This window comes from Ophidiomyces ophidiicola (assembly GCF_022830035.1).
Source record: "Ophidiomyces ophidiicola strain CBS 122913 chromosome Unknown scaffold_15, whole genome shotgun sequence".
In the NCBI taxonomy this organism is placed as follows: Eukaryota; Fungi; Ascomycota; class Eurotiomycetes; order Onygenales; family Onygenaceae; genus Ophidiomyces; species Ophidiomyces ophidiicola.
The window spans coordinates 79,595-104,772 of NW_026054655.1; the positions used below are offsets into that span (position 1 = coordinate 79,595).

Below are 25,178 nucleotides of genomic sequence, written 5' to 3' on the forward strand. Positions count from 1 at the left end.
CTCCGTTTTAGGGAAAGCGTGACAGTCTTGCAGAGAAACGGAAATTTGCGACAAGAATGCTCAACATTCATTTCCATATTGTTCCACCCCACATCCTAGAATAGGAAATAGTGAGAGGGTAGGTTCAGCTTTTAACAATCCGATGTTTCTCATTTGCACTGCGGTGCAAAATACAAAGCTTTTTCAAAAAATGATAACCAAGCAATGGCGTAAGACACAGATACTTATCATGCCTTTATAAACATAAAACCAACAAACACCTATCACTCTGCATAGTCAGCTGTGACGACAGAATGATGACTTTGTCGTGAGAAATTAGAGCAATACTGAAACAGTACCGAGGTATATAGCAGTTTATCCGTGTACATCTGTTAATTTGGTAAGATAGATATGTAGGGGCCGGACAGTTACCATTTGTAGTAAGAGCGCTATAAAAATAGCACTGCAACTATTCTGTACTGGATGGAAAAAATACCACAATCTATTCTTCCCAGGTGCGTCCCCAGGTTGCCATTTGGACATTTAGCAGTGACATTCTCAACGGATCAAGGATGACATCTCAGCCCCAGTGGCCAGGCTCACGGATAGTTTAGGCAGTGTAAACTTGACCATGAATATCCTGACCCCTTCATACCACCGTAGTGGTACGATTTGAGCCGTTTGGAAGTTGGAATCTCGTGCCAGAGCAGACCGTAGTTGTGACTGGAGGTCAAATCACCTCGGAAGCGGAGGATAGTGGAGCCGAAGAATTTAAAGCCTTGGCAATGACCTCATGCAACGAATTAACTTACTAAACTAGGTGACTGATTAGTTACATAAGCAACCCGCGTAAGAAAGGTGACTCAGCAAAACGCCTGACCTCATTAGTCGCCCTTTCAGCATCTCAAGGCGCGGCATATCATCGACTACAGCTTTGACGCCGTTCTTCAGGTGCGCAACGGCAAGGAGACCTGGAATTTCATCCACAATCCCTCTTTTGCGCATTTTTAGTTAACCACCTTCCACCAAGCACTCCGACGTCAATTTTTTAAACACGGACGGCTCTTCAAGAAAAGGTCGTTAGCGGACTGAATCGCACCTTGAATGCGCCGCTATTCGCGACCTCCATCTTCTCGCTGAGTTCCTGCCATTAATTTTTCAAGCATGAGCTCAGCTCCACCTAATCGGCCTCCCAACCGTGCTCCTCCTGTCGGCCCCAATGGCCTAGTTTTGAAGCCCCGTCGACCAAAGCCCGCAGACCCATTAGTGCGCCCAAAGAAAAGGCCGATTCCACGGCCCCAGCCCCGGAAACCAGATGCTGCCCCGATTAGAGGTGGAGATATACGTTCTGTGCCGCAGTTACCCCCAAAATCTCAGACCCCTGTGGCTCCTAAGCCCCCACGAATTCCTAGTGCCGACGACATAGCCGTCAACGGATTCAGTGGGCCTCTTATTTCACAGCAGTATGTCGATTTCCCGGTAGTTACAACAAAGCGTGCTATGAGAGAGGGACTGAGGAACCATGTCGCAAAGTTTCTATCGAAGAAAAACATTGACCCTAGAGATGAAGCACATTTTACCCGACCTGTCAGACTGCAACGCCGGGATCCAAGAGCTTCTGTCGAGCAAACCAGCGTTGATAAGCAGGACATAAATCAGAAAGGCCTGCGGGAAGGAGGTATGACTGAGGTTGATCGTGAAGTCCTAGAGGCTAAAAAGGCCGCTCGGGCAAAAGAACGTGAGGAAAATCTCGCTCAGATTGCTCCATCAGCGTCAAGCGGCGCAAAACGCACGAATGCTCCAAAACAACGAATTCAGCAGGTATTCAAATCAGAAATGACCCCTGACGAGATCGCAAAAGCCCGTGTGAAATATGAGGAAGCTTTACCATGGCATTTAGAAGATTTTGATAATAAGAATACATGGGTTGGCAAATACGAAGCTGCCATGTCTGAAACCTACGTCATGTTTGTGCTAGAAAATAGTGGAAAATTAAGAATGGTTCCTATTGATAAATGGTATAAGTTTAGTGCAAAAAATCCATTTAAAGCTCTTACTATTGAAGAGGCCGAGAAATACATGGCTAAGAAAATTAAAGATCCGAGATGGTTCATGGAAAAGGAGCAAGCCCGAAAGCAAGAAAAAGAGTTGGCCGATTTCGCAAAGCAGCGAAGGGTCTATACAGGGCGAGTGGTGGCGTCCGGTGTTGGTGAAGGCGGTGAAGGCGACGACATGGATTTTGAGGAAGATAGATTTGCAGACGATGAAGAGCACATGGTTGTAGAAGAGGACGAGGAAACAAAAATTGCCGAGAAGCGTATCAAAAAAGAACAATTAAAAGCCAATGTGTTCGATCTAAGGGATGAGAAGGACTACGAAGCAGAAGAAAAACAAGAGCAACGAGAAAAAGAGGCGCTCAAGGAGTTTGGCAAAAAGGTCCGGAAAGCTCTACAGCGACGAGAAAAGAACTTTGATTACAGCAGCGGATCCGACGGTAATCCCTGGTCCGAGGAGGAGGTATGTTCTTATATTTTTTTTTTCCTCCGTTCTTTTCAAAGCTCACCCAATATGCCATAGAGTACCGACGATTCTGAAGCCGAACGTCTGAAGGCCGAAGAAGAAAAGAAAAAGGAGAAAGGAGACAAGTCTTCTACGCCTATAGCGAAAGGTTCAAGTACTCCATCCGATCGACAAAAGTTTACAGATCCGTTGAAAAAGGGACCGGCGCAGCAATTTAGAAAGCGAGCCGGTTCCCCAAATGCTTCTGATGCTAGCGGAACCGACACGCCCCGCAAAAAAGCGAAGAATAAACATATCGCCCAATCCCTATCTGCCCAACAATCAAAGCCCAACTCCAGACCAATGTCCCCGGCACCTTCAACAACTTCTTCTACCGCCGCACCCTCTGCTCCACGGAAAGCTGATGGTTCGAAGGCCGCTGGAAAGAAACGCGCCCGCACTGGGGCCGGGGGAGCGGGCTCTGGTAGCGACGTAGAGAAGGCTGTAGTGTCTGGCGCGGAAATGAGCGACAGTGTAACTGCGAAGAAATTGAAAATAAATCCTCCTACTTCGAAAAGAGGTACTCCGGTAGGTTCTCGCGCTGGTAGTCCAGTTCCCGCAAACGGTAAAGCTGGGTTGACTGGCAATCGCCCCAGCCCTCCCGGTAAGGACTACCTTTTCTCCCTTTTTTCTCCCCTTGTCTACTGACAATCTATCAAGTGCGCTCGTCGACGCCTGCCGCGGCAGCAGTCGGTCCCTTTCCTACCCATGCTGAAGTTCATGCTGCTATTCCACAAAGTGGAATACTATCCGGAGACTTGCTAAAACTATTTCGGCCCCGCCTTGGTGACATGAAGACCAATTATCCAAAGTTCATCGCGATCGTTAAGGAGGTTGGAGTGTTTGCCAAAGAGGACAAGTTACTAAGACCAGCGCCTAATTTTAAACCGGGCTCTTGAGTTGTCTTACAACATATTAGATATTGTGGGCGCATAAGAGCCTTTGGCTTACTTCGCTCATAGCAGCGTGGGCACCTACATGCTTTGAGATTTTAATCATACTTCTGTCGTTCCCGTGAGTATCAATCACAATCTTCTGCGAAGATGTATTATGAATGACTTCCATCTTTATTTATTTATTCGCCCTCACTGCTCCTTTTACTTCATGGCCAATAGTCTCTGGTGACTGGCATACCTGTCTAAAATTGTCTATTAGCAACAGAAAACCAGGATACAACATCATATCAATTTCCTCGACCGCTACTATCATACAGTTTATTTTATTGGCTTCCAGCTTCCATAAAGCTCCTTTGACTTTCTAAAATAGTACCATTTCGATTTATATATCTATTACTCTGTGCTAAGAATATATTGAAGCTATCATGCTTCCAGAGCGTCCCTCGAACCACAGAATATGAAGCAAGTCTCCAGCACTGCAATAATCAAAGGCACAAAGAAACGAGCTGGCGATAGTTAAAGCAAGAAGTAGGGAAGAAAAGCATACATCATGATTTTAATATTAAAGATGTCTATATTCATTCATAGCAAAAAGAAATGAAATCTGACTAGAAAAGAAATAACGATCTTGGGTGAAGACTCCATCCAATTGCCCCTTTAGTTTTTCGCGTCTAGAGGATCCTCATATTTTTCCCAATTTGCTAGCACATGCCCGATGCGAGGTGAGTTGGTCAGCCGGTATACTTCTTCGAAGTATTCTTTGGTGATCTGGAAAGGCTGTGCGGTGACATTTGGAATGTACTTGCCAATCAGCTTGCTGGGATCGATGGTGGACTTGTTGATTTTTTTGAGCAAGAATGATCTGAAAGGCTTCACACCTGACCTCAGGAATGTACTGTGGAATGGGACATCGATGCCCTTGAGAGGAATTGTAGCGAAACCACGCTCAAGGGTAAGAGGCGTCGGCTTCGCTTCAGTTTGCTTTTTGCACACCTTAATGATCTCAACAAGATGAGCTTTTACGTCTTCCAACGACATGGTCTTCATCAAAGCTTGGATATCGATTTTCTGAGCCTTTAGTACATTGAGGACATTGGTAAGGCAGTCAAGAGCTCGCAACTGTAAAATTGTTAGTTAGCAAGCTACTTTTAAATGGAATTGAAGAGAAATCACTAACGTCTCCAGCACAAACATATTGCATATTGGCAACATTGTAGTTGACAATTTCCAGTAACCAATCGCACTCCTCGGAAATATTCTCGACCACATACTGGAGGGCTTGTTCGTTGAAAGTCCGCGAGATACGGCTGGGATTGACGGCGCACATCGAATAATTCGATCGGCCTTGCTCATCACGCTCAACAGCCACTTGCATGGTAAGCCCACGATAGAATACAACAGATACGAGACTTTCAATAGGCATAACATCTGCGAGGGCTGCAAGGGCAGAATATTCTCCAAGCGAATGCCCAGCGAATGAACTATCACGCTGAACTAAGCCTTTGGATCTCATGTCTTCAAAGCTTGCTTTTTCCATAAGCGTCAGAGCAGGCTGGGTGAATTGCGTAGCGGAAAGTAGGCCGGACGGAGATCTGTAGGTATACGATGTCGATTGTTCGCTCACCTCTTTGAATATTCTTTCTGATTTTATAGTGCCGTCAGAGTTAACAGATTCGAATGTCATGGACATATAGTTTTGGCGAATCTTTTTCCCTCGTGGGCCACCGAAATGGATAGTCAGTTCGCGTGGGTTGTTCTTGACAATGTTGATAATAGAGAATCCGTAATTCTCCAAGAAATGTTTATCCGCACGATCCCAGACCTCCTTCGCTACAGCACTGGAATTGTAAAGATCCATGCCCATCCCTTGTTCTTGGGAGCCTTGACCAGTGAACACGTAAGCAGAAACCGGTTGCTCAACTTCAGCTTCACCAAGTAACACTTTCTCTTCTGTTGACTGGTTGCTCGTCTCAACCTTGATAATCTTTCGTCCAGCAACCATGCCAACGTGCTGGAGTTTGACAACGAGCTCATCATTAGGAAGAACCATTCCGACTAAAGAAGCATGAAAGCTTCGGACACGGCCAATGTTATTTTCGGCAGCCCAAGTTTCCACCAAGCTACGAACGGCAGCACTAGTATACATGCCGTGGGTGATTGTTCCAGGCAAGTTCGCATAGCTCGAAAACACTCTAGAAACGTGAATAGGATTGTAGTCTCCAGAAACTCGGGCATAGGTTTCATTGGATGCAGGTGCCTTGAGAATGAGTGGCGTTTTACCACTGAGGGGGATTGGGTTCTCAAAGTGAACCGGTTGCTCAATAACCTGGCCATGGCGTTGTAAGTAGTCAATAACGGGATTACCATGGGAGGTGCCAGCTTCGTATTCGACCGAGGCAATTTGGATGACTTCTTTCGACGGAAGTTCCAAAAGCACCTGTCCCATTGTTTGGACACTTCGGAAAATATTCTTCTTTTCGAAGCGGACAACACTCTGGAGGCGGAAAGTCAAAGTCTGACCAAGTAGTTCAACATCGGGGTCATCGAGGCGGAACCACTCCTTAGATTGAAGAACAGCTGCATCCTTCGTTGACGCTAGGTGTACTTGCATAGGCATCTCTTCTTTGCGCTGGAAGGTTGTTTCATAGTCGGTGTATGTGCCTCTGTAGAGGAACTGGCTGGTAACATGCATGACAGGCTGACCATCGCGCTTAATAGTACCGCAAACCTCAACCATTTTCCCAGAGTCCTGGTTGATAATAGCATTGATCTGGGCAGTCGTCTCGAGAACATCACCAACTTTAAGAGGCTCTGCTCCTGGTACCATTCGGAAGCCATTTGATTGATGAACAAGTCTCAAAAGATCTCCATCTATGACACGAGGGAAGATAGGTTTCGTGATGGCTTTCCATCCAACCACAATTGCGAAGTCCATGGGGGCGAAGACCTCTTTCCCTGGGCGATCAACGAAAGCTTCGCCAGTGTTTCCAACGGCATGAACAAAATCAGCAATATCCTTAGATACAACTGTTGTTACTCCTCCATCGAATATGCTCGTGGCAGGGGCATCAAACGGCACAGATTTTTCGCCGAACCAAAGGCGATAATAGAACTCCTTGATGCGATCATTTCGCCCCTCCATTACTTCCCTAATAGGAGCATAACCAGTTTCTGGGTGATATGTGAATTGGAATGGAAGTGGAATCACGCCACCTTCAGCTGTTCTTCCCTCAAAAAGCGTTAAAGCGAGCTTTTTAGGGCCGACCATCCGTATTTCAACGGTCTTCACTAATTTACCAGACTGAGAAGGCTCTCTGACACTGATTATAGTCTTCTGTGGCTCATTAGGATTAGCCACTTCAATGTACATTCCACGTGTAGGAGCAAGCAGCCGTTTCATAGGATTGGATTGGAAGCGATGTCCTTGGATGAAGACTTCAGTAGTAAAAAAGGCGTGTCTCCAAGAGTATCCTCTTCCAGCGAGAAGATGAAGCCAGCGTTCTAGATCTGGCAAGTTTGCAGATGGAGATGAAGACAGTCTGTACGACACTTTATTCGCCTCTTCAGAGATGGTTAGGCCATCGATATCCCGATCATCCTCATCTTCAAGGGGAAGATGGCCGCCAAAGTACTCCACAACAGGAACATTCGATGCTTGACCGCCGTAGACATCTCGGACAAGACCTTTGATGTGGTTCGTATGTATACCGTCAAGGATGTCTTGGATTGGTTCGTCAACAGTGTTCGAGTATTTGACAGCCATTGGCCCTTGCAAAATACAAACTCTGCCAACATCTTGGCCAACGACGGCTTCCAGGTCTTCAGATTGCCAGAGAGAATCTTTCTTGAACCAAAACTCGAAATTCTCATCAAGTGAAGGTACAAATGGAACCGGCTTCTGGCCACGTCGCTGGCAAAGAATTAAAAAGTGTTGTACGTCCTGAGCACTGATTAACTGGGAAAATGCTTCGGGATATGCCTTGAGGATATCGTCGACGGCAGGGTATGGCTTATCAATTTGAGAGTAGCACTGAAGCAGTGATGCTTGGCCTTCAACTGATGTGAAGCGTTCTTCTACTCGGCGAATGAAATCCCCAGTAAGACGTTTTAAGGAGTCGTCGATCCACCGTGATTGGTGTTTGACATACATGAGTTCAACCATGCGATGAACAACCTCAGCATAGGTCATGTCCTCAAGGTCCACTGTCTGACCGGACGAATTTCGACCAAACCATACTTTTTGGAAGTCGTCATTAAGCTTCTTGATAATGTAGTCGCGCTGTTTCTTTAATTCGGGAATTCGTTTGGCCTTGTCAAGGGAAAAGATCTTCTTATCCATTTCGGCCCAGAATAAAACACCACGAGTGGCAAGTTTATGAATCGGCTCGCCCATTTCAGACCGGACAGTAATGACACCACCTGCTTCACCGCTATATGTCTTTTCCCACTGGCTGTCGTCAACACCTGGTGCAGCTGCGATAGCTTCTTTTGCTGCCTTGGATGTATGGGCTTCCTTGGCAGTCATCATACGACTGCCGAACATGCATCCATCAAAAGGCATAGGGGGGTACCCAAACTGTCTAGACCAGGTACCAGTCAAGTACGGGTAAGTATCCTCTGCACCACCAAAACCACTACCTGCCACGAAAACTATGTTCCCGCATCTTCGGATACGGCTATACATCTGAAGGATGGGTTGGTGGAAATCTTCGAAGGAATGATGCCCACCTCCACGACCACCAGTCCACTGCAAAAATACTGGGAACGTCGGGTTTGCTTTGGCGATATTGATGACTTGCTGAATGGCTTCCATGGAGCCAGGTTTGAATCCAATGTGCTTAATGCCAAGGGTTTCAATATATTCGTTCGCCACCTCAATAGATGGGACACCAGCGCCAATTGTAAGACCCTCGATAGGAACTCCATCAGCTCGAAGTTTTGCAATCAAGGGAATCTGCCAGCCCATTGCTCTCGGGTTGACATAAATCAAATTGACTGTGATACCACGTCCAGGAGGGATGGATTTCTCAATTTTGTGCAAGGCTTCAGTCATAGATTTCGCATTGTAATAGCCACCGCCGGCAAGTTCAATTTGATATCCGGCATTCATGGTAGCTGCAACAAAGTCCCATGGAACAGTAGACGGAGTCATACCAGCGACCATGACAGGCGGTACACCAAGTAGACGACTCATCTTTGTATCGACAAACGTCTGGCCTACAGATGTCTTAACTAAACGGGGTCCGAACTCCTTGACCCAATCAACAGCGTATTTGATTGCGTGCTCTTCGTCTCGATCGAAGAGCTCCGATTTATAGCCGACTTCAGCGTTGGTGCCATCCATGGAACCTGCAATGATAACCCGGACTCCAGTACCATCTTTGTTGCGGTTAGTTAATACTCCAAGGCCGGAAATACCTCCGGGACCAAAGTCGAGAATGTGGGTAGCGTTATCAAAAACGGTGGCATTTTCCCAATTCACAGGATCGCTCGTGATCATGCGAACCAAGGCTGGAACAATATCTTCATCACCATTCAACCTCAGATCTTTACCTGTATTGGTATTGTACACTGGGATACGAAGTGACTTGGCTGGGATTTGGATATCTTCCAAGTCTTCCGTAATTATGTCAAAAGCGGAAGTGAGGTATTTGCTATGGAATGGTACGGTAATTGGTAAAAACCTATTCACAAAGCGGATTTTTCGTTCAGTAAAGGGCACACGATTTTGATCAAGGCCAGTGGGGGCTTTCACTTTACGTAGTCGCAAATTGAGACCGTAAAGAGAAATTGGAGGGCCTGTTACAACAAAATTCCTCGCACTGTTGACAAGCGAAATACCAATATGGCGGTCTTTTGGCAAATGCTGGTTAGTCGCATCGATATGTTCTTGTACTGCGGCCCGAGGTAAATCTCGGATTGAAAGCATGGGCGTAGGTATACCCTCGCCATTTTCAATAGAGTCCTGGAGAGTAGATGGGGCGAGGGAAGTCCTGGGGTATGCCTGTTGGCTGCGTAAACCGATCCAAAAGAGAATTGTCAAGGCATTTTTTGCAGCCTTACCAAAAGACTCCCATGATGTGGCTGTTGTAATGACAGCAGCTGTGACGATACCCTGTGAGTGCCCCGTAGTACCACTAAATCGCTCCAATATTTCACCAGGCTGCTTTCCCATTGCCTTACAGGTAGCCATGTAATGAGCCAGCTGCACCAAACCAATCAGCGGAAAGCTGACAGGTGCTGAAACTAAGTAATCGATGTCCGGCTGGGAGTCTCGATCGTGAAGCCATCGCAAAATATCCATTCCTTTCGAGTATTGCTTAATTGCATCTGGGTCTCGGGCCAGGGATTGGAGGAGTTCAGCGGAAGAGGATATCAAATCCTCCACGAAGGATGGATAAGTTGAATATACCTCTCTAAGCTCGTCAAAATATTCCTCAATGTTGCCTTGGCCTCCATAAACACTGTATATCTTAGCATCGCCTTCAGCAGCAGCTCGAAGTAAAGCAGATTCATGTGGTTTTGTGGGTCTGTCAGCGGAGGCGCGTGCGGCATAGTATGCTTCCACCACTAAAAGCTTTTTGGCAGCAATTCCTGGGAGTGAGCCAGCAATTGCATGGACGTCGTTTCCACGCATGAAAGCACGTTCGAATTCGTTGAGAACCAGCTTTAGAAGCTCCAGATAAGATCCTTGGGAGTCATCTTCTCCTTCCTCTACATGCCGTGCGACGAAGTTAAGGTATCTGGCAACGAGTTCTGGGACAGATGAAGGCTCGTCATCTTGCGCCAGTTCATCTGTAGGCGCAGGAAGGGATCCAGAGAATGCATCCTTCAGCTGGGATGCGTGAAAATGCAGCGAGGTTGGAACCAGGAAAGAGAAATCGAGGGAGCCATGAGAGAGGAAAAGGGGTCGGAGAGATTGCGAGGATCGAGGAGTATTGATGCCCGTCTGCGGGCCCGTCGATGTTCCGTACATGGTGCGGACTGTTAGGCAGAATGAAGCTCAACAAGCGGGAGGTGATTTAATATTCTGTCTACAAGAATGCATAGTAGTGTGAGTAACGAATGAATAAAAGGCCAGCCAGCAAGCTTCCATTTGCGCGTTTCTAGTGGGAGCAAGAGTCATACCAACTATCCCAAAGCATGCTATCCTCCGCGGTGATTTTCACAGCAAAATGGGAAAATGGGAAGCTGGAAATCGCAAAGGCGTGGTGAGAAGGAGGGATTGCAACCGGCGGCTGCGGAAGGAGCTCGAAAGAGGGGACGAAAGGAAAAAACAAAAGCCCAAAACACCCACGATGCCCTTTTTTTTGGAGTTGGTGAAGCTGGAGGAGTGCGGGAGCTGCGACGCTTTTTTTCCAGGCTCGAGTGCTGACGGTATCACCGGCCCTTGCTCGCAACAATCGAAGCGGACTAGCGCGGTAACAGCCTTACACAACAGTGTCGAGCGGATGGCATCATCATACCGGGAATACCGCAGTGCCACTGTCATCCGGTGCCGGGAAGCACGCCGTCACGTAACGGCGTTACTGCGCTAGGCTGCCTGGGGGCTAGCGTGGCTGATGTGCCGGGGCGGTTGGTTGAGTTCAAGGCAGCTCCGATGCGGACTAGCCCCATACCAGCGTCCCCAAAGAATTCAAAATGGTTGGGCTGGAATCAGGGACAAGCTGGTAATAATGATACGTGTCGGCTTCGGCGTGGCGTCGGGATGCGAGGAGCGCCACTCGCACTGTCAAGCACACATGCGCGTGAGCAGCAAGCAGCACTGTGGCTGGCAGATTTGTCGGGCAGAGCATGCTGTCTTGCCTCGAGCCCGCCGGTGCCAATGCCAGCATCATAGCTGCTCACTCCCACAGCGCAGGAAGCTCTGGCTCGGCCTGTAGCTCCCGAATACGACACGTACGGTGTCTGGCCAATCAGCGCGGCTAGATATGCATGCACTGTCGTCCCGTACCAGCCGAGAACAACCAAGCCGTCTGTAATATGACGATACGGTCTGGCCTGGACCTGCGTCCCAACTCTAAATTTTCGTCGTCGTCGGCGGAGCCCCCAACAACATTTGGGACACGACGCGGACAACAACTTCGCTCCATCTTAATCCTGCTGCCTGTAGGCTCAACCTCTCGTCGTATTCCAGCACTGCTGTTGATATTGCCAGCTTTGCTGTTCTACCTGCCTCCCTTCCTCAGGAAGCTCGACGGCGCCGTCAAACCTTCCGTTTAGTTCCTGAGGCCATGCTGAAGCAGTAAACACCAACAGCCTTTCTACTTTCACTTTGCGCCGTGGATAGGCACGCGGAGATTACCCGGCAGATATTTTCTCTTCTCTTTCAGACTATTTCCAAGCTTCCCTTTGCCGACAGCTCCGCCCATCTTTCCTAATACCACTCCACAGCCGTCACGATGAGACCCGAAGTCGAGCAGGAGCTGGCCCATACGCTCTTAGTTGAGCTTCTGGCATACCAGTTCGCTTCCCCGGTCCGATGGATTGAAACTCAAGACGTTATTCTCGCGGAGAAGAGGACAGAGCGCATCGTTGAGATTGGCCCAGCAGACACGCTGGGTGGAATGGCCAAACGAACCATATCTTCAAAATACGAAGCCTACGACGCAGCGACCTCCGTCCAACGACAGATTCTTTGCTACAACAAGGACGCAAAAGAAATTTATTACGATGTTGATCCTATTGAGGAAGAGGAACCAGAACCCTCTCCAACAAGTGACGCTGCTCCCGCCGCTGCACCAACTGCTGCTGCTGCTGCTGCGGCTCCGGCTACCGCCGTCGCACCGCCTGCACCAAGTGCTGGACCGGCTGCTGCGATAGCGGATGTTCCAGTTCCTGCCGTTGATATTGTTAGATCACTAGTCGCACAGAAACTAAAGAAGAATTTTGCAGACATTCCGCCTAACAAGGCGATCAAAGATTTAGTAGGAGGTAAGGCGTTCAATTGCATCTTATCTGCCCTTTACTGTTCTCGCTAATTTGTTCCTACGCCTATTTCAGGTAAATCCACGCTCCAGAACGAAATTCTTGGTGATTTAGGCAAGGAATTTGGCTCAACACCCGAGAGACCTGAAGATACCCCTATTGATGAGCTCTCCGGCGCGCTACAGGCAACCTTCAATGGCCAACTTGGCAAGCAATCTGCATCTCTGGTTGCCAGACTGGTATCTTCTAAAATGCCAGGTGGCTTCAACATCACTGCTGTCCGAAAGTACCTCGAAACCAGATGGGGGCTAGGTAGTGGCCGACAAGATGGCGTTCTCCTTCTCGCCATGACTATGGAGCCTGCCTCCCGCCTTGGCTCAGAAAACGACGCCAAAGCATATCTAGACGACGTTGCCAACAAGTATGCTGCGATCCAAGGCATTACTCTTGCTACACCTGGCGCTGGCGGTGATGGCGGAGCCGCGGCCGGAGGGATGATGATGGACCCTGCTGCCATCGATGCATTAACGAAAGATCAAAGAGCTCTTTTCAAACAACAGTTAGAAATCATTGCACGCTACCTAAAGATGGACTTACGAGCCGGCGACAAAGCCCACTTAACATCGCAGGAATCTCATACTGCCTTGCAGGCTCAATTAGATTTATGGCATGCGGAACACGGTGACATCTACGCGTCCGGCATTGAGCCATCTTTTGATCCCTTAAAAGCGCGTGTATATGATTCATCGTGGAATTGGGCAAGGCAGGATGCTCTGAGTATGTATTTTGATATCATCTTTGGCCGGTTGAAGGTTGTGGACCGTGAAATTGTGAGCCAGTGTATTCGCATCATGAACCGCTCGAATCCTCTTCTTCTCGATTTCATGCAGTATCACATCGATAACTGCCCGACCGAACGCGGCGAGACATACAAATTAGCCAAGGAACTCGGGCAACAGCTAATTGAAAACTGCAGAGAGGTTCTACATACAGACCCTGTGTACAAAGATGTCGCTGTTCCAACTGGACCGCAAACCGTGGTTGATGCCCGCGGTGCTATCAATTACCAAGAGGCCCCGCGTGCGAGTGTACGCAAACTAGAACATTATGTCAAGCAGATGGCTGAAGGTGGCCCAATTTCCGAATACAGTAACCGCACTAAGGTTCAGAATGATTTAAGAAACGTCTATAAGCTAATCCGCAAACAACATAAGTTATCTAAGTCATCTCAGCTTCAGTTTAACGCCATGTATAGAGAGGTGCTCCGCGCTCTTGCTATGAATGAACATCAGATCATGCCACATGAAAACGGAAGTGCTAAAAAGGGAACACGCAGCGGTTCTCGATCTCCTGTTAATGGAACAAACATGAAGCCAGGCAAGATTGAAACCATTCCGTTCTTGCATTTGAAAAGGAAGAAGGCACATGGTTGGGAATATAGCAAAAAATTAACTGGAGTCTACCTTGATGGACTTGAGTCAGCCGCTGCTGCTGGTCTTACTTTTAGTCATAAAAATGTTTTAATGACCGGTGCTGGCGCTGGCTCTATCGGTGCAGCAGTACTTCAAGGTTTGATCAGCGGCGGCGCCAAAGTCGTTGTTACAACGAGCCGATTTAGCCGCCAAGTTACCGAATATTACCAAACAATGTATACTCGATATGGGGCTAGGGGCTCTCAATTAGTTGTTGTTCCTTTCAATCAAGGCAGCAAGCAGGATGTTGAGGCCTTGGTCAATTACATTTATGACACCAAAAATGGTCTGGGCTGGGATCTTGACTACGTCGTTCCATTTGCTGCCATTTCTGAGAATGGGCGTGAGATTGACAGTATCGACTCTAAATCAGAATTAGCACACCGTCTCATGTTAACCAACATTTACCGTTTGATTGGTTGTGTCAAGACACAAAAACAAGAACGAGGATTCTTAACGCGACCTGCTCAAGTCATTCTGCCGCTATCCCCTAACCACGGCACATTCGGAAATGATGGTTTATATTCGGAATCTAAGTTAGGCTTGGAAACGCTTTTCAATAGATGGTATTCCGAAAACTGGGCTCACTATTTGACCATTTGTGGCGCTGTCATTGGATGGACCCGTTCTACTGGCCTCATGAATGCAAATGACACAATTGCCGAAGGTGTCGAGAAACTTGGCGTTCGAACATTTTCACAACAGGAAATGGCATTTAATTTGCTTGGGCTTATGGCACCAGCCATTGTCGATCTTTGCCAAAGCAATCCGGTGTTTGCTGATTTGAATGGCGGCCTTCAGTTCATTCCTGACCTCAATGCGCTCATGCGAAAGCTACGTGGTGAAATGGTTGAGACAAGTACTGTTAGACAGGCTGTTATCAAGGAAACCGCTTTGGAAAATAAGGTTGTCAATGGAGAGGATAGTGAGACTCTATACAAAAAGGTGGTTACAGAGCCAAGGGCAAACATTAAATTCGAATTCCCCACTTTGCCAGAATGGAAGGATTTGGAGTCAATTAATAAGGATCTTAAGGGGATGGTTAATCTCGATAAAGTAGTTGTCGTTGCCGGTTTTGCTGAACTTGGCCCATGGGGTAACTCGAGGACCCGTTGGGAGATGGAGGCATACGGCGAATTCTCTTTGGAAGGATGTGTTGAGATGGCTTGGATCATGAGCTTGATCAAGAATCACAACGGACCTATCAAGGGCAAACCTTACTCTGGATGGGTAGATGCGAAGACTGGCGACCCTGTTAGTGACAAGGACGTTAAAGCGAAATACGAGAAATACATCCTGGAGCATTCTGGTATACGTCTTATCGAGCCAGAACTATTCAGAGGTTACGATCCTAATAAGAAGCAGCTTCTACAAGAAGTCGTACTTCAAGAGGATCTTGAAACTTTCGAAGCTTCCAAAGAAACTGCGGAAGAGTTCAAACGCGAACACGGCGACAAAGCCGAGATTTTTGAAATCAAGGAATCCGGCGAATTCACCGTTCGTCTTCTCAAGGGTGCCACCCTTTTCATTCCCAAAGCCTTGAAGTTTGACCGTCTTGTTGCTGGTCAGATTCCAACTGGATGGAACCCCAAAAATTACGGCATCCCTGACGACATTATCAGCCAGGTTGATCCCGTTGCTCTGTATGTTCTTGTCTGTACAGCGGAAACTCTGCTCTCGTCTGGGGTTACAGATCCTTATGAGTTCTACAAATACATCCATGTTTCTGAGCTTGGCAACTGCATCGGTTCCGGAATCGGCGGGTCTCTTGCTTTGAAAGGAATGTACAAAGATCGGTATCTAGACAAACCGCTTCAAAAGGACATTTTACAGGAGTCCTTCATCAACACCATGAGTGCGTGGGTGAACATGTTGCTTTTGTCATCCAGCGGTCCGATCAAAACACCTGTTGGAGCTTGTGCGACAGCTGTTGAATCCATTGACATTGGATATGAGACAATTGTTGAGGGTAAAGCCCGTGTTTGCTTTGTTGGTGGATTTGACGATTTCCAAGAAGAAGGCTCATACGAGTTTGCCAACATCAATGCTACCAGTAACGCAGAGACTGAATTTGCCCACGGAAGAACTCCTCAAGAAATGTCGCGACCTACTACGACCACAAGATCCGGTTTCATGGAGTCGCAAGGGTGTGGTATGCAGCTGATCATGAGTGCTCAGCTTGCCTTGGATATGGGCGTTCCTATCTACGGTGTTCTTGCTCTAACTACTACTGCTACTGACAAGATTGGCCGATCTGTGCCAGCGCCTGGCCAAGGTGTTTTGACCACCGCTCGCGAAAACCCAGGCATGTTCCCATCTCCACTTTTGGATATTAAATACCGTCGACGACAACTGGAACTCAGACGAACCCAAATCAAGCAATGGCAAGAGTCAGAACTGCTATACCTCCAAGAAGAAGTCGAAGCTATGAAGTCCCAGGCCGCTGAGCCCTTTGACGAAAAGGAATATCTACAGGAGCGTGTGGAGCACATCCATCGTGAAGCCATCCGACAGGAAAAAGACGCCCAGTTTGCGCTCGGCAACAATTTCTGGAAGCAGGATTCTCGCATTGCTCCTCTTCGAGGTGCCCTTGCAACGTGGGGTCTTACAATCGATGATCTTGATGTTGCTTCCTTCCACGGCACCTCAACGGTTGCCAACGACAAGAATGAGTGTGATGTTTTATGCAAACAAATGAAGCATCTTGGCAGAAAGAAGGGCAATGCCCTCCTTGGTATTTTCCAGAAGTATTTGACTGGACATCCAAAAGGTGCTGCTGGTGGATTCATGTTCAACGGCTGCTTACAGGCCCTGAACAGTGGCCTCGTTCCTGGTAATCGAAACGCGGATAATGTTGACAAAATTATGGAGAAGTTTGACTATATCGTATACCCAAGCCGCAGCCTCCAGACTGATGGGATTAAGGCATTTTCTGTCACTTCATTCGGATTCGGGCAGAAGGGCGCCCAGGCGATTGGTATTCACCCCAAGTATCTTTTCGCCACCTTGAGCGACACTCAATACGCCGCATACAAGACAAAGGTCAAAGCTCGCCAGAAGAAGGCATACAGATACTTCCACAACGGATTGATCAATAACAGCATCTTCGTTGCTAAGGATAAATCACCTTATGACGATAGCCAGGAATCAGGGGTCTTACTTAACCCTGATGCCCGTGTAACTCTCAATGAGAAGACATCTCAGTTCAATTATCCAGCTAAGAATGCTGCTCGCAAGACCTCTGAGAGTACTAAGGAAATGGTAGAGAAGCTAGCGAAGGCTGCTGCGGGGAACAGCACTCGTGTTGGTGTCGATGTTGAGAGTCTTGATGCGATCAACATTGAGAACGAAACGTTTATTAAACGAAACTTCACAGCTGCTGAGCAGAAGTATTGCCTGCAGGCTGCATCCCCCAGGGCCTCCTTCACAGGACGGTGGAGCGCAAAAGAAGCTGTCTTCAAATCTCTTGGCGTTCCAGGAAAGGGCGCCGGAGCACCTCTAAGGGATATTGAGATCACAAACGATTCCAACGGTGCTCCAGTTGTTACTGTAGGTCCTTCATTAATCCCCTTTGCTATAGCTGGAATGACAAGCTAATCAAGTATGATAGCTGCACGGCGAGGCTGCAGATGCTGCGAAGCGAGCGGGCATCAAAGGCGTCAGCGTCAGCATTAGTCACAATGACTCTCAAGCTGTAGCTGTTGCTCAAGCTACATTGAACTAGGCTCGCTGCTACTTTAGCATGGAACAGCCATGTTTTCTTCACCCCGATTGCTTTTTCAGGATCACGATATTCTTCTTTTTGTTGTGGTCTTATGTACTTGTCTATGACCCTATTAATTTTCATGAAGGACATATCATCTTCTTTCTCTTATGCACGAATGTTGTTGTGGTTTCTCGCCGTGTTTCCTTGGGAGTTGAAAAGTTGGCTTGTAACCCGGGCACTTTCTCATAGATTCCCAGTCGATTGGCATATAGATAATCTATCATTGTTTTCATCATCAGCCCCAGTACGGAGTAGTTTTTGTAGTTGTGTCCATTTTGCCGCAATCCAAATCATGACATCATTTCTAGTCAAGTTAACTAAGCTTCTGCCAAGCTTTATCTCCCCTGGCGATATCGGAGAATAGCCGCCAATCAGACGCACTGGCCATTTTGCCGAGTATTTCGTGCCGGGATGCCGAGATCGCCGACGGCCGGCTGGTGCCGACTCATTGCAGCGGGGATTGCGCTTCGGTTCAATATAAGCAGGCCAGCAGCCACATACAAAACATTTGGGTCACAAGAGATTCACTTAGTTACAGGGCTAAAGAAGCTCTGCTATTTGAAGGGGTTGCAAAGGTAAAAGCTAAGGTATACGGACTATACATCAACACATAACAACAGTCCAAAGCCTTTTAACACACATTCTTGCGGAATGGCTCCTAGATCATACAGTATCCTTACTCTCCCAGGAGATGGTATCGGCCCGGAAATCATGGCTGAGGCGATCAAAGTCCTGCAGACCTTTTCGTCCTTGGAGCGATCATTCAATCTCCGCACGGAGCTCATCGGGGGTTGCAGTATCGATGTCCACGGCACACCGATCACTGACTCAGTGAAACAAGCTGCTTTGGAATCCGATGCCGTTCTTTTTGCCTCCGTAGGCGGGCCAAAGTGGGATTCCTCACGAAGAGGGCTAGAAGGTCCAGAAGGTGGATTATTGCAGTTGAGAAAAGTTCTTAATGTCTATGGGAATTTACGACCTTGCAGCACGGATATTTGCCGCAGCGTGAGTCAAGAATTTAGCCCTTATCGCCAGGAAGTGGTAGAGGGGGTGGATTTTATTGTCTTGAGAGAGAATTGCGGGGGAGCCTATTTTGGGAAGAAGGTTGAGGAAGAGGACTACGGTTAGTTATACAGGATACTCGAGTAATCAGGAGACAAGTTTCATTTTGGCTTATGGATTATGTAGGAATGGATGAATGGGGGTATTCGACACAGGAGGTGCAACGAATTACTCGCCTTGCAGCACACATTGCCCTGCGGCACGAACCTCCCTGGCCAATCATCTCCATGGACAAGGCAAATGTATTGGCATCATCTCGTCTTTGGCGCCGGGTTGTTGATAAAACACTGTCAACAGAGTTTCCGCAAATCAAATTCTCTCACCAACTGGCCGACTCTGCTTCGCTCATTATGGCAACCAACCCACGGTCACTAAACGGTGTGCTTCTCGCCGATAACACGTTCGGTGACATGCTCTCCGATCAGGCTGGGTCTATCGTGGGCAGCTTAGGGGTGTTGCCAAGTGCCAGTTTAAGTGGTATCCCAGGTGAAAGAAGGGCAGATGGTAAAACTTCATACGCCCTATACGAACCAACCCATGGCTCCGCACCAACGTGAGTACATTTATCAGGCAATGAGGCTGGTTAGGGATGTTCAGCTAACTTAATTCAAAATTTTGTTTAGAATCGCCGGCAAAAATGTTGCGAATCCCATTGCAATGATTCTTTGCGTTGCTATGATGTTCCGATACTCATTTGGTATGGAACTGGAGGCGAAAGCGATCGAACAGGCCGTCAGTGCCTCTCTAGAAGCTGGTATCCGCACATCTGATCTCGGAGGAAAAGCACAGACAACAGATATTGGCGATGCAGTTGTTGCCCATATCAAGCAGAATATAGGTATATAACAATAGTCAGAAATAATCAAGCAAAAAAGCATTGTAATGGCTTGAATTGATGTGTTATACATTCTTCCTAATGACACATATGTTCAAATGTTAACAAGAAAGAGATCTAAATGCTTGAGTCGCTCAATTAATCCTTTTTCGTGTTTATAACTGGTGCCCGGGCCTGAGGGCCCCAATTAGGGCGCGGGTTGATTTGATAACGAATAAGCCGTTTTCTGCGTTGAGCATCGATAGCTTTTTTCCCCAGGGCCTCGTCGAATACAATATCAAGATTAGACAAGGCAGGCTGTTTAGAAAGGGAGCTTTCCTCAGATTTGTTCCGCGGTGTTAAATTACAATCTGCAGGGGATTTTTCTGCGGCATTACTTTCAGCTGGCCGCTTGGCAGAGGCTCGATACAGAGCAGCCTCTATCTTCATGGTCAAGTCGGCCAAGTTTCGGCCAGAGTCCACAGCACCAAGGATATCAAGTTTCAGTGACCTCAGTCCGGCGCCAGCTCCATCAGCGTCAGGGTTTTCTCTTCCTCCTCTACCCATGATTCCGAATCCAGCGCTTCCCTCTGTAATAGCACCGGCTTTTACGGGCGATTTTTGGCGTACCCATTCTCGCATTATCTCCCAGACAACACTCCATGGAGCATCCGTCCGAATAGAGCCTGGCTTTGCGTGGCTACGAGTCGATTTGTATCCAAGATGGCGAAGCGCGCCACGGAATGAATTTTCAGGCATGGTTTGGGTGTGAAGAACCTTGGACAAAGCACTAGTCATAAAAAAAAAGGGATATGGCTCCAGCTTATCCGGGTCAACTCGCGGAATCAGAAGGGAATCTTTTCCGTTAACATAATTATTATTTTTCACGCTAACAGAGTCTGATTCTGGTGTTGGGTCTCTTGAAGACTCAAGAGTTAGATCCTCCTCAAGAGCGGTGGTCAGCATTCCTTCGATGCGGCCAAATGTAGGGTATGTATCTCTGTCAGCCCCGGCAAGAAGGTCAAGGATCCGCTGAATAAAATGGGGATTGTGTAGAGGTCCACCCCACATTGGACCAGCGATGTGAGTCTTAAACCCACAATGTTCACAATGTGGAGCAGCTGAAGGGGCCTGGCTCAAGCGATGGGTGTAGAAGTAAGCACCATTTTTGCCCTCTCGTTTTCGAGACTGAGCAAGACGCTGTGTTGTCCAGGCTCCGCAACCGCTATCACAACCATACACCATCATAGATTTTGAAGCGGTAAATTTCGTCGCAGAAGGAGATTTGTGGACACGAACAAATAACCTCGCGTAGAAGTCAATAGATAACGACAGCAAAGGCTCGATCGCGATGCCATACTTTGCAGCACTCATTGCCAAAGCATGCAGAATGAGACGGATCCCACCTTCATGGCAATGCACCCCTTTGATAGGTATGCCGCCGTAGAGCGCAAAAGCTTTTTCTGGGTAGCCAACAGCTGCAAATACACCAGCGTCTGTACAGGTAACGCATAACATTCCTCCATCAGCGACAGCTTGTACTGCAGCGTCCATGAACGGAGCAGCAGTTCCATAAGGATCGAGATCGACGACATCAAATTTACCAAAGAAAGAACCATTTTCATCCATTTTTTGAGGACCTAGTACACTATACATGTATGCGCAAGCATCGCCTTTGTTTGGCTGTACGATTTTCTCGACGGAATTATGCTGTATATTGGCTTTCATGGAATTAATTGCAGCAGCAGACAAGTCGTTAGCGATGACTTGGGTAACGAAGGGGAGTTCTTTGGCATATCGAAGAGCTCGCAACCCTGTCGCGGATAATGCGTCGAGGATTTTGAAAGGCGGACGCCATTCTCTTTTGCCTTCTTCGAAACGTTCTGATGTATCGGGTTTGGCCACTACAGAGGCTTCTTCTGAAATAGACACCTCTGGTGCCTCATTGATGTATTGTTTCTTATTCAGTTGACCACTGGAAGCTGCAGTATTATCTCTGCCAACAGCTTCCCGCTTTCGTTTCTTCCCCTTGCACTTACTTTGATCCCAGCGCCGTACTACTCTTTCGCGATGCTCAAGCTTTGTTGCAACAGCATGCTCCCCGTATGCACGTATTGCCAACACACTCAGATCTCTGTTAAATTGTTGGATGGGGTTGTAGAACACGGCGGGTCGATTCTTGTCTTCCGTCGGCTTGTTCTTGGGCTCATTCTCTGGCGGGGATGTAGACACTCGAGGGACGAGAATATACGCAAGACCCTCCTTCACAGTTTCATATTCTCTGTCCTCGTAGAGTATAATCTGCCCTGCTTGTGGGCTCGACGATAATGTGCCGAACGTCGAATTATCCGAAGCCATTGTGCGAACAAGGCATGCGGCGGCGGGCCTGACAGTCAATCCAGCAGACACCAGTGCCAAGGTCTTGAAACAAAAAGGGAAATTAATTGGCCATAATGTCCGACTTGTCAATTTTTGAATAGTGTTGAGTTGAAGCATCGAAGAATTGCTGAATGCGGAGGTGACGGGGAGAAATTTTGGCGTCTTGATAAATTTAAGGGCGCGGCGGCGCTTCGCGATAAGGTTTACATGCAAGCATCACCAAGATGGAGGAATTGGAGGATCAAGTACCATTTACATACTCCATAGTGCCAGTCTTTTTGCGCGGAGTACAACAAAAATAACGATGACATTTTGTATGGTTGGTTGGAAATACTATTTAATCTATCATCTGTATATACCTATACGGAATATGTATGTATGTGCATGGAGTACGGAGTAGTCATAACAGACCCATGGCTGGCCAAAAAAAAAAAGCCGGCTCGAATGTTATATATAGGCAAACACTAGAATATGAAAACAGGCAGATTCCAAAACTAAAGGCCTTATGGAAGGAGCTGGTCGTAACTCCGATGACTCGAACGTTCGCAATCTGTCAAGGTTGATAAAGCGACCATTTTTCCAGCCGGTTTGGATTTGACTAGATGGATTCGGCATTCAGCCACCCAAATAGGGTCCTAGAATGGGTATTTGGGAGTATATTTGATCCCACGTCTTCGCCTCCCACCCAACCCCGACGCCCCCGTTTCCAACGACTCCCAGTCCTCCAGCCAGCCACAACGCGGTTCCGAAACACGCAGCACTGGTTATGATTCGTCTTCGCCATTTACGTTTGCGTAGCGCCTGTACCTCTGATGGGTTTCCAAGGCAGCCTGCGGTCGCCCCGAGGCGTTTTTCCGCTTCTCGGGTTAGGCCTGGGGTTTCTCTCCAGCCCGTCCACCATGCCCAGCCAGAAACAAAATGCCATACTCCTATTCCAACAAAGGCAATATACCAAGCCCCAATAGTCCACGGCGATTTAGCAAACCCATGGGAGACATAGCCCAAACCAACACTAGAGCTACCTCCGTCAACGTACCAAGGTCCAATACGGTTGATGAGAACATGAACTCCGAGAAATGGGAGCAAAAGATACCCCAGTATTGCTTGCCGGCTAATACGATTCGCGGCTTTCAATGCCTTTCGCTGCTGACGCGTTTCAGCGCCATATAGTCTCGCTCGTCTTGAGTTGCGAAGAAATCGAAGGGAGATACTCGAAACAACGTGTGCGGCGATAGGGATGGTAAGTAACAAGGGCTCGAGGGCTGGGGCCTGGTAGATCGGGCGCGTAAGAAGCAGGTAGGTTTCGCTTGCCGCAACAGATTGAGTAGCCAAAGGGATTAAAGAAGTGTTGAGTAAGTGTAAGCCGAAAAATATCGAAGGGGGATAGGTGGAGTATCTCTGGATCCGCGACACTGCCCGTAAATTTATTAGCTCCACATTGAAGGTAAGAACACGACCACGTAGGTATCAAATTCATACACCAATAATCGCAGCTATGGCCGCTCAAGCCCAACCTTGCACCAGTTGATTTCCCGTTACTTTGCACACCTGGTGTCTGCGTCTGCGTTTGTGGGGCATATAGTCCATCTTCTAAGGCAGAAAGTAAAGCTTCATCCGGCGCCGGGTCTAGTTCCTGGAGCGACAAAGAAGGGTCCTCCAGGGTGCCCATTATTGCAGGTGGCACTGAAAGAATTCATTTGCTTCTCGTCCGCCATTGCTCGGGGTGAGAGATAGTTTGAAAATGAAATTGGGACTTCGCTATTGGCTGCCGAATCGTGAGTTGGTTAGTTCGAGCTTAGTCATTATATGAATTCGTCATGTGAGGCTATTCTTGGCTCACAGCGGCTACGGAGAGGTATGAAGCCTTCGAAGTACTCCGTACTCCGTAGAAGCTATATTGCACTGTTGTTGTAAAACCATTTGGTGACACCTGCTATTCACAGAAGAGTGATTAATTGTCGTGGTAACCCTGTGAATAGATCCAATCTAGTCCAGTGCATCATAATACGAGTAGCATAGCACCTAGAGTCTTCAAAAAGTAAAATTATTTAGATTGATTCTAGCCATAGGTAGAACAGATAACGCCGAGCACCGCGCTTCCAAAATTGTTGAAACTTGAGTAGAGTGACAAAATAGGTCATCTGGCTTTTGGTTTTATTCTACAGACACGCTTCGTAAACCCTTACAACCTACGAAGCAACCTGTAGGTTTCCGTGGATCGTAATATCCTCCCTCAGCCTTCAGATCATCTCCACCATAATCATCATCTGTATCGCTCTCCACAGCATTGGATTCTTTCGAGCTTTTCTCCTCTTTCGATCGAGACGAGATTGCAGGAGTCGGAATCGATTCATCGTCGTCATCTCCCAGCACATTCTTTCTCGCCAACCCGGGCCCCGTCGTCGTGGCCCCTCCTCCGCCGGTGCCGCTACTCACTCCTGTGGAAACAACCGCAAAAGAGCTCTTAAAACCACCTTTCTTGAACCCTCCACCACCGGTATTGCCTTTCGCTCCTCCAGTCGATACGGGATGGGCAGTATCGACAACAACTAGCCCAGCTTCCGCGTCCGCTTTTCGTTCGGCACGCCGTGCTCTCTCGGCCGCATTTGGATCGCGGGACAGCTGTTTCAAATCCCGAAGGCGCTTTGTATGCTGATGATCATAGGAGGAGATGTGTGCTTCGTATTCAGGATGGCGGGAGTATGATTTATTACAGAGCGTGCATGTGAAAGAGCTAAGAGCGGAGCGGGCGGAATCGGTCTTAGTATCATCAGTCAGAATAGAACAATATGAAAGCAAGATATGATCACCTTCGGCGCTGGGTTTGTAAAGCCGCGCTGCATGTCTATGTGAGCATCGTGAATCGTTACCTCGTTCACAAGAAGTTGCTGGAATGGCTATTCGATTTACCGGCGGCATATTGATTGCTAGACCTTCCTATAGCACTAGTCGTGTTAAATGCGAGTGGCCATGAATAAATATACTAGAATGAATGACATCTGCGGAGACTTTCAAATCTATTTTGTGATCATCAGCCTAGATAATAAACTTTGTTAAAGGCTTAGTCATCACTCTCGGCCCGCAAGTTTCCCGAGATCTGCACAATTTTCCATGGGCATGTACGGAGTACGGAGTATGTAACAGCAGAGCATGAATTTCATCACGCTTGAAATCCACAAAATAGAACAAAATAAGGTTCAGAATATCTAGTCATACAGTGGAAAGGTAGGAGAGAAGGTGATGATATGAATGCATATTTTGGGTGGATATGGGGGAGAAGAAAAGGTAAAAGAAATCTGTATGCAGCTCCAAAAAAGGCAGCA

General features: G+C 47.6%; 7 protein-coding genes across 7 annotated transcripts; 3 read left to right on the forward strand and 4 right to left on the reverse strand.

Annotated features, from left to right (window-relative positions):
• Window positions 1-1,143: 1,143 nt before the first annotated feature.
• Window positions 1,144-3,437, forward strand: TFG1 (transcription factor IIF subunit tfg1; the record flags this gene model as incomplete). Its single annotated transcript, XM_049253038.1, has 3 exons — window positions 1,144-2,496; window positions 2,557-3,142; window positions 3,199-3,437. 3 exons carry the CDS (start codon window positions 1,144-1,146, stop codon window positions 3,435-3,437), a joined length of 2,178 nt encoding a protein of 725 aa, XP_049107901.1.
• A 654-nt stretch (window positions 3,438-4,091) lies between these two features.
• On the reverse strand, window positions 4,092-10,410 carry FAS1_1 (beta subunit of fatty acid synthetase; the record flags this gene model as incomplete). The annotated part of the gene is made up of 2 exons (XM_049253039.1): window positions 4,092-4,553; window positions 4,612-10,410. The coding sequence occupies 2 exons, from the start codon at window positions 10,408-10,410 to the stop codon at window positions 4,092-4,094; spliced, it is 6,261 nt and encodes a 2,086-aa protein (XP_049107902.1).
• Window positions 10,411-11,836: 1,426 nt separating this feature from the next.
• FAS1_2 (beta subunit of fatty acid synthetase) lies at window positions 11,837-17,558 on the forward strand (the record flags this gene model as incomplete). Its single annotated transcript, XM_049253040.1, has 3 exons — window positions 11,837-12,368; window positions 12,438-17,383; window positions 17,445-17,558. The coding sequence occupies 3 exons, from the start codon at window positions 11,837-11,839 to the stop codon at window positions 17,556-17,558; spliced, it is 5,592 nt and encodes a 1,863-aa protein (XP_049107903.1).
• A 693-nt stretch (window positions 17,559-18,251) lies between these two features.
• LEU2B (3-isopropylmalate dehydrogenase B) lies at window positions 18,252-19,508 on the forward strand (the record flags this gene model as incomplete). The annotated part of the gene is made up of 3 exons (XM_049253041.1): window positions 18,252-18,723; window positions 18,789-19,215; window positions 19,286-19,508. 3 exons carry the CDS (start codon window positions 18,252-18,254, stop codon window positions 19,506-19,508), a joined length of 1,122 nt encoding a protein of 373 aa, XP_049107904.1.
• A 127-nt stretch (window positions 19,509-19,635) lies between these two features.
• TRM1 (RNA methyltransferase tRNA(m5U54)methyltransferase) lies at window positions 19,636-21,834 on the reverse strand (the record flags this gene model as incomplete). Its single annotated transcript, XM_049253042.1, has 1 exon — window positions 19,636-21,834. One exon carries the CDS (start codon window positions 21,832-21,834, stop codon window positions 19,636-19,638), a length of 2,199 nt encoding a protein of 732 aa, XP_049107905.1.
• A 636-nt stretch (window positions 21,835-22,470) lies between these two features.
• LOZ57_003997 (uncharacterized protein) lies at window positions 22,471-23,524 on the reverse strand (the record flags this gene model as incomplete). The annotated part of the gene is made up of 2 exons (XM_049253043.1): window positions 22,471-23,267; window positions 23,335-23,524. The coding sequence occupies 2 exons, from the start codon at window positions 23,522-23,524 to the stop codon at window positions 22,471-22,473; spliced, it is 987 nt and encodes a 328-aa protein (XP_049107906.1).
• Window positions 23,525-24,009: 485 nt separating this feature from the next.
• On the reverse strand, window positions 24,010-24,774 carry LOZ57_003998 (uncharacterized protein; the record flags this gene model as incomplete). Its single annotated transcript, XM_049253044.1, has 1 exon — window positions 24,010-24,774. One exon carries the CDS (start codon window positions 24,772-24,774, stop codon window positions 24,010-24,012), a length of 765 nt encoding a protein of 254 aa, XP_049107907.1.
• Between the last annotated feature and the right edge of the window lie 404 nt (window positions 24,775-25,178).